The 17,998-nt window shown below is 42.9% G+C and overlaps 1 protein-coding gene across 1 annotated transcript; it reads left to right on the plus strand.

Annotated features, from left to right (window-relative positions):
• The first annotated feature begins 2,578 nt into the window (after window positions 1-2,578).
• LOC102838732 (gastricsin-like) lies at window positions 2,579-11,178 on the plus strand. Its single transcript, XM_006865920.1, has 9 exons — window positions 2,579-2,634; window positions 3,621-3,774; window positions 5,869-5,986; window positions 6,491-6,609; window positions 7,303-7,502; window positions 8,630-8,752; window positions 9,640-9,787; window positions 10,691-10,789; window positions 11,026-11,178. The coding sequence occupies exons 1-9, from the start codon at window positions 2,579-2,581 to the stop codon at window positions 11,176-11,178; spliced, it is 1,170 nt and encodes a 389-aa protein (XP_006865982.1).
• The last annotated feature ends 6,820 nt before the right edge of the window (window positions 11,179-17,998 follow it).

Raw genomic sequence — 17,998 nt, forward strand, 5'->3', positions numbered from 1 at the left:
AGCCAGTTTCCTGCTCCAAAGCACTCAACTTCACTCATTTCATAGGCCAGGATGCCCCCTACTCTGTCTCTCCACGGTGCTGCCTCTTTTGCCACTGCTTTTCCAAACAGAGATCTCCCGCTTCACATGTAGCTCTTCCATCTTGATGGTACTGGGATCTTCTTTTTCTGCTTCTGAGATGACTCCTTTTTAGTCCATGAGCATTTTAAAAATGGTTTTTATTTATTGTGAATTGAATGAAAATTTCCAGAGAAGACCATACGTTTGTATTCAACAAATCATGCGAGCATCTGGTGGATTTGAATGGCTGACCTTGTGATTTGGTCCAGTACTATTGCTTCTAGTCCTTCCATTTCATATGGTTTCTAGAGCTGTGAAAAATTTTCTGAGTTGCAATTATCATGCTAGGAATTTTGTCAACCTTGTAATTAGCAGTTCAGTGCTTATCCTTCAGCACCACCAGTGCTCCTTGGACACAGAAAAGTCAGTCAATAAATGGCTGACTAATGAACTAAAATATAATAAAAAATGAAGAGTAGACAAACCTCCCTCTAAAACTGAAACTCAAAGGGAACACATGAGCAGGCATGTAAACTTGCTGGCAACCATATTGGTCTACTGGTGAGTGGAAGACGGGAGGAAGGCAGCAATGAAAAATGTGGGCTGAGTTCAACCACATTCCATAGACTCCCTTTGACCTGGAGATGAGAGAGTGAAGAGGAAGGTCTGCGTTGAGCTGAAGTGTGGTGAGACTGGGCACGCCTGAGCCCATGCACAAGGACATAACCATGGAGGGCTAGAGTAGAGAATGAAGCATCCAGCTGATATGAAGTGAGGGGAGATGCACAAGAATGTTCAAACTTGCAGATAGTACCCATTTGACCTACACTCAATGGCTTTATAATCAGAACTTGACTAGAGGAAGATTAAAAAAAACAATTTTGATAAAGGATATGAGTGTAAATTGCTACAATTTGATGAACTTGACCTATATTTATGGATGTAGTAGCTCAAAATACCAACTGAGAGGGAAGGAGTCTTCATGTCAAATATCAATCTTATCCCCTTTGTATACAGGGTAGATAGGGATGAGCAACTTAGGCATTGGCTACCTAAAATGAGGGGGCAATAAAGGCATGAAGTGACTGGCTTACAAGTTTTCAAGAGGGAGTTTAGTTTCAGAGTGTGTGTGGGAAGGTCGAATCCCCACTGAATAGTTTTCATCTTGTCTAGATGGGTCTGGTAAAAAGAGATGGGGATAAGATTCTTATGATTCAATAGTAATTGTTATCATGACTAATTGTGACTGTCACTACTGTAAAGGTAGAAGTTGTGTAACAAAAATAGGGGAGTAGTTAATCTTACAGGCAGAAACAGAGGACCCTAGGACCATCAAGAGAGAAGTGCACAAGTGGAATGCGGGACACTATCCAGAGAAGCAGCGTCACAAGATATGGAGACAGAGATGAGGACATGGAGAGAGGGAGCAGCTGAGGACTCATGGAAAGAGAGGGACTGGGTGCTGGTGACCAGGAGGCAGGCTTGCAGAATGTGGCCTTTGATTGTTTAAATTATCATATATGCCTGAGTGTTTCTGTGTACATCCCACCCCCCAACAAAACAAAACAGGGATTGGAAACAAATACTGTTGAATGACGATGCATGGAGGAGATTGTAACCATTGCAATGAAATGGTGTAAAATTCCCGTGGGAGAAAAAACAAAACAAAGAATGAAGAATGTCATAGACCATGTGAGTAATATATGGAAGGCAGTGTGGTGTTGTAGGTATGTACTGAACCACAAGGTGGGCTTGAATCATAAGGTTGGTGGTTCAAATTCACCAGTCACTCCTCGGAAATCCTATACAGGGTTGCTATGCATTGGAACTGACCCAATGGTGCTTCACAACAACAACAACAACAACAACAACAATATAGATGAGACAGCTGGAGCCCTGGTTAATAAGTTGGGCTGTCAACCATATGGTTGGTAGCTCAAATCCACCAACTTCTCCATGTGAAAAAGATGCGACTTTCTGTTCCTGTAGAGATTTAGAGCCTTGGAAACCTTATACAGGAGTTGAAACTGACTCATGGCACACAACAACACCAGCATAGATGAGTAGGAGCAGAAGATGGGGGAGAGATGGAGAGGAAAAAGTGGAAAGTAGATCTCAAAAAAGCACATGTCCTTTGGAGCCAAAGAGCAAATTGTTCCATTGTTATGCCAGAAGTTGCCAGCACCCATTTCTCAGTCAATACAGGTTACCAGTGTATTTTACATTTGTTATCAAATCCTAATCTTTTGATTCCATCATCAAAGCCATTAGTGCCCTTTTAAGTTGACTACAGAGTAGATATTAAAGTCATTAATGCCCGCCAGAGAGAAAGACAAACAAAATCCTTCTAAGTGGAGGGGACACAAGATGGTACAAAGGGAGGAAAGCACATGTGCCTAGAGACCAACAGTACAGAGAGACCAGGGTATAAAAAGAGACCCAATCACCCTCAGTGTGCCCCAACCCCTGGCTCTGCCACTGTATCCTGTGTGCTGGTGGGCAGCTGAAAACCATCACCATGAAGATCCTGCTCTTGGTCTTGGTTTGTCTGCACCTCTCAGAGGGTTTGCAAAGGTGTGTACTGGGATTTAGTTTCATTGTGAGTTCCAGGGATCCAGTCAAAATAAAACTCATTGCCATTGAGTCATATCCGAGCCATGATGTGGCACTGTGGTTAAAATGTGCTGGACTGCAAGATTGGTTGGAACCACAAGGTCAGTAGTTCAAACTCACCAGCATCTCCTCATAGGGTTTCTATGAATTGGAACTGACTAGATAGCACTTAACAACAACCACTACAATAAAATAGAACAGAGTAGAACTGTTTCTAGTTTATCTGAGGCTGTAAATCTTTCTGGGAACTGACAGGCTCATCTTTCTTCCACAGAGTGGCTGGTAGGTTTGAACTGTTGACCTTGTGCTTAGGCTTTCTTTTCTAAGACTTCCTGGAGAAGCAGTCAGGGCGGCTCTCAATATTAAGAACTATACATGTGGTGGTCATGGTTATGTGCCGTGGAGTCGGTTCCAACTCATAGAGACCCTGTACAGGGTTTCCAAGGCTGTAAATCTTTACAGAAGCAGAAAGCCTCATCTTTCTCCCATGGAACAGCTGATAGTTTCAAACTGCTGACCTTGAGGTTCGCAGCCTGATTTGTAACCACCACACTACCAGAGCTCCTTATGTACTGTGACCCAAGACTTTAAATGTGTTCATTTAATGTGAATACAGGTGTGTGTGGTATGTGTGAGTATGTAAGGGCGGATTGGGTGTTTTGTTTTCCAAGAATTATGCCCCAAGATTATACGAAGGACCTGAAAGAAGCAGGGAAATATTATATAAGCTTCCAACCAAACCAAAACAAATTATGGGTGTTTATGTATACTTCTGCTGGAAACGTTGGAATGGGTAGAGTGGTAGAACTGGCTAGAATCTGAGAGAATTTCCTCTAGGAAGCCTCTCCTTGAGCAGAGTACTGAAGATGTTTGAAGACTCCAGGTCAGTTCATTAAATTGTTTTAATGGGACAGGGTGAATCACATGGCTTTTGTTGTTCTCTACAGAATAATTCTGAAGAAAGGCAAGTCTATTCGCGAGGCAATGGAAGAACATGGTGTCCTGGAGACATTTCTAAGGAACAACCCCAAAACTGATCCAGCTACCAAGTATTTCAGTAATGATGCTGTTGCTTATGAACCCATCACCAACTACATGGATGTGAGTGAGGTGGGAGGGTGGTTGTTCATAACCCTTGGCTACAAACCATTCTTAGACACTCATTTTTTACCTCTTGTTAGCTGTGATTTTGAACTACTTGCTAAACCTCTCTAAGTCTTACCTTCCTATCTGAGTAATAAAGTTGTGTATTGGTACCATATACTAGTAGAATAGTTCTCTTTCCTCTCATTAATGGCCCATCTTTCTAAAGTCCATTCATATAGTTAAGCGTTACATACAGGGAATGTTTGAGTCAACTGAGAGATCCAAAGGAAGTCCTAGCAAAGAGTTTCCAGGGGAAAGACGAGAAAGACATAGGAGGCTGCTAGGCCATGCAACAACATCTCCAGTGGCTCTAGACATGATTTCTCTCCCCACTTTGAGAAAGTACACTGGTTCCTAGAGAAAATGAATGCATTTGAATGTCTGATCAGGGCAACACGAGGTGTGCAATGGACTTGTTCTTGGTTAGATGTTAGAGCTGGACGGCACCTTAGTGGTGGTGTGCCATGGAGTCTGTTTCAATTCATAGTGACCCTTCATAGGGTTTCTGAGGCTGTACACCAGGACTCCTGTATACCAGGAATCCTGGTGTGGCACTGTGGGGTAATGCTCCAGACTGCAAAGCTGTGCAAACTGCAAGGTTGGTGGTTCAAGCTCACCAGCTGCTCCTTGGAAACCCTATACAGGGTCGCTATGGATTGGAATAGACTCAATGGCACTCAATAGCAGCATCTTTACAGGAGCAGAAAGTCTCATCTTTTTCTCTTTCTTTCACAGAACAGCTGGTAGTTTTGAACTGCTGACCTTGAGGTTAGCAGCCTTACTCATAACCACTATTCTACCAGAGCTCCTTGGATGGCACCTTTGTTGTTGTTGTTGTGAAGTGCCATCAAGTCATTTCCGACCCATTGCGACCCTGTATAGGGTTTCCGAGAAGCAGCTGGTGAGCTTAAACTGCTCACCTTGCAGTTCAAACGACTTTGCAGTCTGGCGCATTAACCCACAGCACCACACCAGGACTCCTTAGGGATCTCCTATTTCAGCTCCCACATTAAAAAAAAAAAAAAAAAAAACCTCACCACTACTTATTTCTAAAACCTTTCATCAACCCCAACCCAAATGCAGTATTCATTAAGCAATAACCCCATTATCTATCCTCTCCCCTCAATCCCCAACATCTGCTAATCTATTTTCTATCTCTATGCATCTGCCTTTTGTAGACATTTCATGTAAGTGGGATTATATAATATATGCTATTTTGTGTCTGTTTTATTTCATTTAGCATGTTTCCAAGGTTCATCCATGTTGTGTCACGTATCAGAACCATATTTCTCTTTATAGCTGAAAATATTTTCATTGTATGACTCAATCTTTTGTTTATCCATCCATCTATTGATAGATACTTGGGTTGTTTGTACATTTTGGCAATTGTGACTAATGTTGCAATGAATATTTGTGAACAAGTACCTGTTTCCATTGCTGCTTTCAATTTTGTGTATATACCTAGGTATAGAATTTCTGGGCTATATGGTATCTCACAGTTTATATAGATGAAGGAACTAGAGTCAGGTAAGTGACGTGAGTGGTCAAATTCATTTAGACGTTAAACTACCTTCTAATGAAATGCTCTTCTATGCTGTCTCACACCCCAAACATTTTTTGTTTATTACTTTTGCTAGCATGTGACCAGGAAAGAGGAGAATGGTGGTAAAACTACCTAACACTGGAAAAGAAGAGAAGGGTGTGTATGTGTGTGTGTGTCTGAGAGAGAGAAAGTGAGATGGAGAGAGTTGATGGACACTGAAAAAGGGAGAGAAAATCACTGAGGTATCAACTTATTGAAAAGTAGAACACACAGTTGGAGGAGGACATTGTCTTGCTAAATTAAGTCTCAGATGATCAAAGGACTAAACTTGGAGCTAGGGACAAAAAGGTGGAATATTAAGAGGTGTAGTTTCCAGATGAAAAGGAGAATTTGGGAGAAGTCTCTTATTCTCCTAATGAAAAGATTTGGGAAAAGTGGGCTAACGTCTTTCCCATCCTTAGTCTAAGGCTGAGAGCTTAATGAAGCTAACCAACTTTTCTTTGCAGTCGTTCTACTTTGGAGAGATCAGCATTGGGACCCCACCCCAAAATTTCCTGGTCCTTTTTGACACTGGTTCTTCCAATTTGTGGGTGCCTTCTACCTACTGCCAAAGCCAGGCCTGCTGTGAGTATCCCACCATCACCATGCATCCCCGTGGTGAGAAGCAGAGGAGGGGCAGGGAAGGGAGTGAGTTAAGAAGTGGAAGAGTAAGAATTGGAGCTCAGGTTTATAATAATTTATTAGGAACAATTAGAAATCCTGCCCTTATTGGGCACTTCAGTGGAAATCGCTGACTGTTCTGGAGAGAGGCAGAAGAAATACGCTCGGCTTCCATTCCTCTCTACATTTCTCCTTCCCGTCAGCTCTCTTGTGACCCAGTGTTCTTAGCTCCTCTAAGCCAGTCCTTCCCTCACTTCATGGTAGCTTAGAAGGAACCTAAGCAAAGTTTGTCATCATCCAAGGGGACAGACCTTTTGGGAGATCAATACAATCAATCTACAGTACAGAGGATCTGAGACTGATGGCCTATGTCAATCTTGATCTGAAGATCTCAGGGCATTGAGGATAAGTTGTCTCCAAGTTTGGGGAAAACAGTGAATGACACTAATGTTTTCTGTCTCTCCACAGCCAACCACAACAGGTTCAACCCTAGCCAGTCCTCCACCTTCAGAAACAATGGACAAACCTATACACTGTCCTATGGGAGTGGCAGCCTGACTGTGGTCCTGGGATATGACACCGTGACAGTGAGTGAAGCTCTTAACCTCTGAGAATTTGTGATTTGAGTCCCATTTTCTAGAGTTTTCAGCTATCAGAGAAATTCATGCTTACTAATTAGGTACAATCTTCATAGAATCCGAAAGTTGGAAGGGACTTCAAAGATTGTCTAATTCAATCTCCCAAGTCAAGAATTGCTTCCAAAGCAGTCCTGACAGGTGGCCTTGTAGCCGAGAAAACTCTTTATTTTGTACTAAAGCTTGTCTACTGGCGATTTTGCCCTTGGTCTTAACTCTGCCTTATGGACCACAGAGAATAAATCTGCCTCCTCTCTACACAGTAACACCTTGGATATTTGAAGACATGTCCTTTCACTCTTTTCCTTATTTCTATAGATCAAACACTCACAGTTCCTCTAATCATTTCTCCACCTGGATTGTTCCTTATAAAACTGGTAACTGCCCTTTCACTTTCTGTGATGGTGGAAACTGGAACTCCAGAAAACAGCTGCCTTTCCCTCTACAGCATACACACTCTCCCTATCTCCCAGACATAAACATAGTTCAGTGACACTGTTACCCATCCACCTCCATTCCCACCTCCATGGTTGAGCTCTGCATGAAAGATGCCAACTTCCTGTCCTAGAGTCTAGGCCGTAGGCATTTAAGTCTGGGAAGGATTGATACACCTGAAATGTAAGCTTCTCTGTCTGCTCACCTCAGGTTCAGAACATCGTCATCAACAACCAAGAGTTTGGCTTGAGTGAGAATGAACCCAGCAACCCCTTCTACTACTCAGACTTTGATGGGATCCTGGGCATGGCCTACCCAAACATGGCAGTGGGAAATGCCCCAACAGTCATGGAGGGAATGCTGCAGCAGGGTCAGCTTACTCAACCCATCTTTAGTTTCTACTTCTCACGGTAAGGGACCTGCTCTCTTACTCCCTGTTCTGGCTTTGGAGGCCCCATGGAGCTCACACCAAAGACTAGACATGGTCCGATTTATAAAGCTTCCTGATACAATGAGTACAACTTGCTATATGCAATCCATGTATTTCTAAGAAAAAATGTAATTTAACTGGGGCAGGGGGAGATTTATTTTAAATGCACTGTAGAAATTATTCATTATGTTAGGTCAAAAGTCTTATGATGATGCTTTTCTTAAAAGTAAACAATTTCCCTTAGCAGTTATTTTTGTAGACCTGGCTATCAATGTATTAGATTTGCTTAACTGTAGCTCTATAGAACATGCCTCATGAGCATTTATTAGTAAAGAGACAAATAATGAAATCATAATTTTAATAATGCCCTCAGCTTTATAAAGTGTTCTTGTAACTATTGTGCCAAGTGACATATACCCTAAAATACCTCAAAAACCCTATTATTAACCCTACTTTACCAGTGAGGAAGTGGAGGCTCAAACAGGTTTCCACTACTAATCAAGGTCACCCACTGATAGATGTGGAGTCAAGAGTCAAACTCAACAACTTGATCACAAATCTAATGCTTTTTCTACTCCACCTGATCTTGAACGTTAGTGACATAACTTATTCTCTGCTCACTATTTCCTAAGCACATGACCCTCAAAATGCCCTGAAGTTCAAGTCTCTTCTTCTAAGGCTGGCATATCTGGGATCTAATACCTCTTTCAAATAGCATTGTCTAGTTCCTACCTTGACCATGGTAGGAGCATTCTAGTCACAGCACACTTGAGATCTGTCAGATCCTATTCCAGGGGATCTCAGAGATGTTTCTGCTTTTTTTACTTTGTCTCAGAGAGTATTTCTGAGATGCTTTTACAGTTTATTTTCAGGTGTCTAGTTTCTAACTCCATCGTATCCTTTATTGATATAATCAAGGCTTCCAATTTGCTAATACTTGAGTGTTACTCTTACAAGTCTCTTTTCCTTTGCAAATCTGAGCCAGGTGACTCCCATTCTGCCAACCTCTGAGTCTGAGGGAGGGAGCATAATAGAGGAGAAAGGAGAGAGGAACTATCTGTCCCATTCATATTGTGGAAACTCATGCTTTTCTATCTTTCTCCCCAGTCAACCAACCCATCAGTATGGCGGGGAGCTCATCCTTGGAGGTGTGGACACCCAACTTTATTCTGGTCAGATCACCTGGACCCCTGTCACCCAGGAAGTCTACTGGCAGATTGCCATCCAGGAGTAAGTAGAAAGTACAATGTCAATGGATTGTAAGCATCCTAGGTGTTCCTCAAGTATGACTATGTTTCCTGTTTCTGTCATGGCTGACACCTTTCCTCCACATTGCACAGGTTTCTAAAAGAATCAACTAAGCCTTCCAGGTTAAGATGGACCTAAGCCTCATAAGTTCTAACGTACAGTTCTTGTCAGAACATTCAGAATTGGTCACCCAAGCCTTGCCATGCCAGTAGATGGGTCATTCCTAGACTAATCCATGTCTTTGTTCCTGGAAGCTTCAGCATCACCCATGTTGAATGTTGGAGGCATTATCTTTACTGCTTCCATCATCAGTAACTTGGTAAAGTGGAAGGTCAGTAAAAAAGAGGAAAACTCCCAACAAGATGGACTGACACAGTGGCAGCAACAATGGGCTCAAACATAACAGCACTTGTGAGGACAGTGCCGGATTGGGCAGGGTTTTGTTCTGTTGTGCACAGGGTAACTATGAGTTGGAACTGACTTGATGGCACCTAGCAGCAAGAACATCATCAGTAACAGTAGCACCTGACATTGGTGTTTTCTTTGTGGTAGACGCTATGCTAAATACATTGCATATATTATTGCATACAATTTCCACAACACTATGAGGAGGCCAGCAGTATTTCAGAAACAAATTTACATACTTCATAAGGTCAGGATTTGAGCACAAGCTGTTTCCAAAACTCATGATCGTGACTGCTACCAATAATCACAAAGACACAGAAGTATTTCATGGGTAGATGTATGATATCATTGCCTTGACTTGCTGGAAAAGGAAGAGTGTTCGAGCTGCTGGGTTGGAGGAAGAAGGGGTGGACATGCCTTGTAGCGGAGGCACCTGACCCTCTTTTTCCTGGTCATCCCCTCAGGTTTGCCATCGGTAATCAGGCCACAGGCTTGTGCTCCCAGGGCTGCCAGGCCATCGTGGATACTGGAACCTTCCTGCTGGCTGTCCCCCAGCAGTACATGAGTTCCTTCCTGCAGGCAACAGGAGCCCAGCAGGCTCAGAATGGTGATGTGAGTAACCAGAAGCCAGTGGTTTCTCTGAATAGCCAGGCAACCTCAACACAGGAGCTTGGGTGCACTGAGTTCACAAGGGAGAGGAAGAAGGGTTGAGAGGGGACCTGAGCCCCTAAAAGGACAGATGAGGTGGAAACTCAACATGGCATTTCAGGCTCTGAATCCTCAGTGCAGGCAGGGTGAGGGGAGGAAGTATTCCACGTCACCTGACTGTGAGTTTGGGGTAAATGGTTGTCAGGAGGGCCTGCTAATTCATGACAGGCTCAGGAGCATGTTTCTACTTTGTCTGACCAGTGTTATTTGACTGCACTGAAATTTAAGAGCCATACATTTCTTTAATCCACTTGGATTTCTTTCTTCTCTAGAAATACACCTTTGGGTTTTCTCCAGAGCTGCCTTCTCTCTACTGATTTACATCCCTTTGTATGCATATCAATACTTTGCTTCTCCCTGCATACTAATCTTGGTTTTTCAGTGTGCATATGTGAGGTGAGCTCACAGACGTGAGTCCACAAATGTGGATCTGAATGAGCACAAGAGTATTATTATTATTTTTCTTTACATGTGTGAGCATGCTCATATCTTTTCTCTGTAGATTGCACTTTTTAAGGCTAGAGACTATGTTTCAGAGTAAGTCAAAGTTCTTTAGTCATAACAACACAACCCAAAACTAGGACATGAGACATGTTTGAGGAGATGTGTTTGAGAAGAGGGCTCAAAAACGCAAGAGGGCTCAGCCAATGTTGCATCTGGAAAACAAGCCATGCCCTTTATGCCTGAAGCAGCCTGTGCTAGAGGGTCAAGGGCAAGGTCTTGAAGGGGACTCAGGAAAAAGGGTGTGGGCCCTTGTCTGGGCTCCATGTTCCTGGGTTCCTTAGTGTCACCTCTTCCTTCTCTCAGTTTGTGGTCAACTGCAACAATGTACAGAGTATGCCCACCATCACCTTCGTCATCGGCGGGTCCCAGTTCCCTCTGCCTCCCTCTGCCTATGTCTTCAACGTACGTATTCTCTCCTGGGCTTTCTGGATCCTGTAAAGCAGTGGGGCCCAAACTGCTGTCCCATGTCTCAGATCACATCTGGACAATTAGGAAGAATCATCAGGGGGGCAGGCTGAGGCTAAACAGGAATTCAGAGGTCCCATGAGTGTTACAGGAATAGATGGTAGAGGGAGTTCCTGTGGGGAAATGTCTCTACAGTTCACATAGTTATAGCCTCATGTCCTTTGTCTTTTTAGAACAATGGCTACTGCAGACTTGGAATTGAAGCCACTTACCTGCCCTCTCCCAATGGGCAGCCCCTGTGGATTCTGGGAGATGTCTTCCTCAAGGAATATTACTCTGTTTATGACATGGCCAACAACAGGGTGGGCTTTGCCTACTCTGCCTAGACTAGAGAAAGGCATCTTTCTCCACCCCTCTCCGCAGGACTCTGGGATTGCCCTAATGCTTCTGTGGACTTTCAGCAGCATTTTAAATGATCCTGAACTTCCTTCTCCTTATGGAATTCTTACTTTCTCCAATTAATAAATCAAAAACCCCCAAATATTTGTGATGTTCCTTCTACAATGTCTTTTCTTGTGTTCTACTTTTAAGAGTTTATTCTAAATTCAAACTCACATATCAGTTGTCATACAGTCAACCACTACTCATGGGGACCCCATTTGTGTCAGAGTCAAACGGTGCTCCATAGGGTTTTCAATGGCTGACTAATCCTTGTCTTCTAAGGCAACTTTGGGTGAGTTTGAACCTCTAGCGTTTTGGTTAGCAGCCAAGCACGGACTCCATATTGAAACTTTAACAAGTACTTTAAAGAATTTGTTAATTGATAGTGGGCTGCCTCTGGTTACAGAGCTGTAGCATAGACTTCAAGGACACAGCCTCACCAGCCGCTCCTTGGAAACCCTACACAGGGTCACTATGGGTCAGAATTGACTCTACGGCACTTAACAACAAGTTATCTACTGGAGGTTATCACTTCTCTCAGCACTCTCTCTCCCATGTTTTGTCTGTCTTTAGGAAGTGGAGTCCTGGTGAGGGACTGTGGGTTAATGCGCTGGACTGCAAAGTAGGTTTGAACGGCAAGGTCAGAGGTTTACGCTCACCAGCCGCTCCTCAGAAACCCTTTACAGGGTCACTATGGTAGGAACCCACTCGACAGCACTTAACAATAACAATCCTTAGGAAAAAGCATGAGTCAGAGCAATGAATGACTCAAGAATGTTACAGGAAGGGAAAACAAAACAAAATCTTAATATTTTAAACAGGTGACTTGAAAGTCAAATTTTACCAGAAAATATTTCCCTCCCCCAAGGGGATGGGGAAGAAGCAGCACACAGTTTTAATGCATCTGACTGTTTTTTCACAGCCCCTAGTCGGAACCGACTCTACGGCACATAACCACCACCACCATTACTCCCTACTGATCCCCTTAGCTGCTTCCTGGCCTGAAACCATTTGAGTGTCTAACTTAAACTTTATCTTGCAGTAGAAGGAACCAAGCTATGGAGAGGTGTGGATGCTGTTAGTTTAAAAATCAGCAGCAGAATCACTTTAATTAATTTTTTTTTTTTTTTTTTGAGAGTTTGGTATGTGTTAGCTTCTTGGGCGTTAATGAGACATGAATTTAGACACCAAGGAATTTTCAAGCAAGTATGGACTTGCTTTAGCATTTTACTTGTTTGTACAGTAACAACGCAGAAACATAAAAAGCTCTTCACATCTGCCCCCTAAACCCACAATTTAGAACCATGTGAAAGTAGCCAGCTCTCTGCTTCCCCTTTTCTTGGATGCACTCAAACCCTCTACTTCACTATCCAAATGTCACCAGGAACTTCAAAACCTGCTCCCACAGTCCTGGCCCAGTATTTTGACTTCCTTACCTCTCTCTCCTGCTGCCCACACTGTCCACGCGGCTCTTTATCCATGACCCTTTCCTCCACTGTTTACAGTGGATGGCAACCCTCAGGAGGGTGGGTTGAGGTAGTTAAGAAGTGGATCATCTGTCTTCTTGGGAGTCCAGAGTTGGGACTGGGGGTAGGGTGATCTCTTGGTGTCTTGGGTGAAGGGTCAAATGACCTCACTCCCTTGGTCTATGTGTCATGGCTTTTCCCTTATTAGCTGCCTGCAGTTTGAAGTGAGTGTCCATTAGGGTAGTCACATGGTCTGTCCATTTGGTGTTCTTCTAAGCTGGCCTGCAGCTCAGTCACTGAGAGGTCCTTACCAGTCCCTGTATACCTCAGACTCACTCCTGTCCCAGCCTTTTTTCAGGGGAGCAAGATTCTTCTTCTTCTTTTTTTAAATAGACTTCATGATTTAGCATGGTTTGAGGTTTATATATATAAAAAAAATTGTGCAGAAAGTTGAGAGAATTCTCATCTATTCCTTCTCCCCTGCACACAATTGACCCGATTGTTAACATCTTACGTTCTTTGGTACATTTGTTAGAACTGATGAGCCCATATTGATATATCATCAGTTCACATTTGACAACTGTATAATCTCACGTGTCATCATTATAGCGTCATGCAGAAATTTCACTGCTCTAAAGATATCCCAGGCTTTAAAGTATGTTATCCCTTCCCCCTAAAATGACCTTTCCTCTCTCCTCTCGTGGGTAAGTTATGACAGTCCAAATTCACCGGTCAGCTGCTTTGTGGAGTCTTGCCTCCCCCTCCAGTAGAGATACCCTCTTTCATTTTCTACAGCATTTATTGCAATGTGGTAATAATACATTTCAATCTGTCTCCATATGTTCATGACTACATTACTAGATGTAAGGGCAGCCACCGTATCTTAAGCACCCATGTATCCCTAGTACACAATACAAGGGAGACACTCAGTAGATGTTTGATTTAATCAGTTAGTTGGTACAAGATGGTCAGGTGAGGGAAGCATTGTTATAACAGCATCACGGCTTTCTGCATCTCACTGTCCAAGAAATAGTCAGAAGAATATTGTCTTCTTGAGAAGATGTGACGCTTAATGTATTCGCTGAACTTGGCACAAGGGGGACCTTGGAAAGAGCACAAGTGTAGAGCTGGAAGCAGGCCTTGGGGCTGAATTGCAGGCACACTGTCTCCTGCAGCTGTTCCATTTTCACAGTGATAATCAGGCCCCTCCCCATCCAAACCTGATATAGAGCACCCAGGACCCTAGGACTTTGTTCTGGGACTACAGCAGAGATGGGGAAGATGCTGCTTTGGGCCGGTGAGTCACACAGACCCAACCCCCTTTCCCTCTTCTTCTCTAATCTCTAAGAGTCTTCTTCAGCAAGGATCAGGGAGCAAAAATACATCACCTAGCTTCAATAAATAAAAGCCCTCTTTGGATTTTCAATGCTATTTCTCTCTTCTCTTGGCATGTACCATTCTCATCAGTCTCTTGCTTTAATGGGCTGTGGGCTTCTTTTTTTCTTGTACATACTCAGAGTGAGAAGAGTGAAATCCTCCATGCCATGGTTGTTGTTGTTAAGTGCCGTCAAGTTGGTTCTGACTCATGGTGACCCTGAATAGGATTTCCGAAGAGCGGCTGATGAGTTTGAAACACTGACCTTGTGGTTCAATCTGACCTTGCAGTCAAGTGCTTATCCTACAGTGCCACACCAGGACTCCAAGATTTCTGCCATGCCATGGTAGAAAGTATCAAAGCATTTCAAAGGCTTAATTAGTTGGTCCCAGTGAGTTAGTCATTCTGACATGTTTCTGGTTGCTCCTAGATGCAATGACTACTAACACACTCTGTGTCTATCCATTTCTCCCCCTTCATCTTTTCTCTGTATCCCCATAAATTACATGCCATCTTCTCCTAGTTGCAGGGAGGAGGCAAGTGATGTAGAGAGGAATACAATCTCAAGGGAGTAGGAGATGTGTGGAATGAGAATGGGGATCTGGATCAGGCTGACTCTCATATTTCTATTATAAATACACAATTCATTCAACCAGTGATGTTTATTAAGAGTGTGGCACTATGGGTTAATGTGCCAGGTTGTAAAGCCACTTGAACTGCAAGGTCGGTGATTCAAGCTCACCAGCTGCTCCTCGGAAACCCTATACAGGGTTGCTATGGGTCAGAATCGACTTAACGGCAGTTAACAACAACAACAAGTAGTAAATAAAGAAGCCTGGGCTTGACTGATAATGAAAAGGTTGGCAGTTTGAACGCTCAGCCTTTCTCTGGGAGAAAGAACTGGCAGTCAGCTCCTGTAAGGATCACAGCCTAGGAAACCCAAAGCGTCAGCTCTGCTCTCTTCCACAGGTTCACTGGGAGTGAATGGACTTGGTGGCAACCGACAACAAGAAACCAAACCAGTTGTGGAGTCGTTTTGTGGTGACTCCCTGTATATCAGAGTAGAAATGTGTTCCATGGCATTTTCAATGGCTGGTTTCTTGGATGTAGATCATCAGGATTTTTTTTTTTTTTTCTCCTGAGGTTTCTCAGAATGTGTTAACTATTTGCCACCCAGGGACTCCCTATAGGATTCTTTGCATTGCCCATTCTCTTCCTTTTATTCCTCATAGCAAACCTATATATTACCAGAAAACACTTGGCCATAAATTCATAACCCAATTGTATGGTATAAAAATCCAAAGACTTCATTTTGCTTGGATCAATCACAAATACTTATGGAAGCAGCAGTCAAGAAATCAAATGATGTATTACATTAGGCAAATCTGCTGCACAAGACCTCTTTAGAGTATTCAAGAGCAAAGATGTCAGTATGAGGGTTAAGGTACACCTGACCTAAGCATAGTATTTTCAATAACCTCATATGCATGTGAAAGCTGGCCAGTGAAATAAGGAAGACCATAGAATAATTGATGCATTTGAGTTATGGTGTTGGAGGAGAATATTGAAAGTACCATGGATTGCCAAAAGAACAAACAAATTTGTGTTGGAAGAAGTACAGCCAGAATGCTCCTTGGAAGCCAGGATGGGCAGACTTTGTCTCTCATACTTCAGACAGATTATCAGGAAGGACCAGTGCTTGGTAAAGTGGAAGGTAAGTGAAAAAGAGGAAGACCCCCAATGAGATGGATTGTCACAGTGGCAGCAGCAATGGACTTAAGTGTAGCAACAATTGTGAGGTTGGTGCAGGAAGGTGCAATGTTTTGTTATGTTGTATATAAGGTCACTATGAGTCAATATTGACTTGATGGCACCTAACAACAACAAAAGCCCAGAGACAAACAAGACCATCACGTTTCCACCTTAAAGGATGGAGTTGGAGGTCTGGGTCCAGGACGGTGAGTTTACTCACCTGAGAGCTCACACAGAGTCAGATTCTGAGCAGCATGTGGACAACAGTCTCCTAAAAACAGGGCATTCAAGAAGGGCTTTGCTTCTGCTTCTTTCCAGTCCAAGTGCCTCGGAGATTACACTCTTCCCTGCCTCTGGAATATTCTATTAAATGAATTATTTTTATAGTCCTTCTTCTCTTTCTTTCATACCTATTTCACACCTACATCCTGCCCAGTACCAATGTCTGTAGAAGAGGAAGTCATGCTTCCCTCAGTGCTCAAACCTGATCTCTTCTATGCCCATCTTCACCCAAATCCTGACAATCCCCCGGAAGTCTGTTGTTCATTATTAGTAAGAGAAGGCTGAACACCAAGAGGTGTAAGCAACTGCTGCCACATGCTCTGGGCATTCTGGTACCCCAAGTGGCTATTCAGTTCTTGCTCTTATTGAGCAGTTGTTGAGTTAAAAGTAGTTAAGTTGTTGGCTTAAGGTAAGTCAACTGAATAGTTGATTAAAATGTATAGTTTGATTAAAATGTATAGTTTGTAGAAAAATGGAATTAAAAGATAATGGAATTTCGAGAGCCTGACCATAGTCTCAGGGGACACCATGGTCAATTGGCATAACATTGTCCACAAAGACAGTGTTCTACACCCTAATTTGTTCTAGATCCTATTGGGATCTTAAAAGCTCATGAGTGGTCATTTAATGGGCAACTTTGGTCTCTCCATGTGCAGAAGAAAGAACAGTGATGAAAATTGAAGATACTTGGAATCAACTAGTCCAATGGACCAATGGAACATGTGAACACCAGTCACCACGACTCTGAGACAGAAGAACTAGATGGTGCCTGGCAATCACTACCAACTGCTCTGAAAGGGAGCACATTAGAAGGTCCTGGATAGAGCAGGAGAAAATGTGGGAAAAAAACAAAAACAAAACAAAAGAACAGAAAAAGAGCAGGGTTACTGGTCAGAAAGAGACTGGAGGAAGCCCTTGACCACCCTTCAGATTTGGAATGGAACTCACTCTCATGGCCCAATTTTCAGCTAAGCAGTAGGTAGGTATATAGAGAGGACAACACTAATAAAGTATATTCACCATGGAGTGGTCAATCATTCAAGATTAAAAGGGCAACTTTTATTTATGGACAAAATTGAGAAAGAATGAGAAAGTGGGTAGAATGGAAATAAGAAAATAAGAAACAGGCAGGAAGAGGGATAACTGTTGTTACATGGAGGGGATTGCAATCACTGAGATGAAACAAAGTTCTTGATTTGTTTGATGTGAAATGGTTGATCTTCTCGGTAGACCTTCACACAATTCACAATAAAAAGCTTCACAAAAAGAAAAAAAGTTAAATAAATAAAAGAGGTGCAATAGGGTACTCAGCATCCTGCAATGGGAAGCAGAGGATCCAGGCGTCAAATCTAACACCGCTCTTTCTAGTTGACCACTACTAAATAGTGGAGAACCCAGCTTCAGGGGTGGTAAAGACATAGGCTGTGGGGAGAAAAAGCTGGGCAGGACTCACTGGAGGTGGAGTGCTCATACATATTACCCAGTAGTGCTTCCTTAGGAAACCCAAGCTGATTCATGAATTTGTTTTGTGTTTTATTTTAAATTTAGTTTTACTGTGATGAATGTGTATATATGTATATGTGGAGAGAGCTCTGCTCTGGTAGTGTAGTGGTTATGAGTTGGGCTTCTAATTTCACGGTGAGCAGTCTGAAACTGCCAGTGGTCCCGTGGGAGAAAGATGAGGCTTTCTGCTCTCGTAAAGATTTACAGTCTCAGAAACCCTATATAGGGTTGCTGTGAGTCAGAACTTACTCCATGGCACATAACCACCACCACTATACATACATATATATGTAAAGTGGTGTGGTGCTGTAGGTTAAAGTGTTGGACTGCAAGGTCGGTTTGAACCACGTGATTGGTGGTTCAAACTCAACAGCCTCTCCTTGGAAA

Source organism: Chrysochloris asiatica, unplaced genomic scaffold, assembly GCF_000296735.1.
Source record: "Chrysochloris asiatica unplaced genomic scaffold, ChrAsi1.0 scaffold00085, whole genome shotgun sequence".
Lineage (NCBI taxonomy): Eukaryota > Metazoa > Chordata > Mammalia > Afrosoricida > Chrysochloridae > Chrysochloris > Chrysochloris asiatica.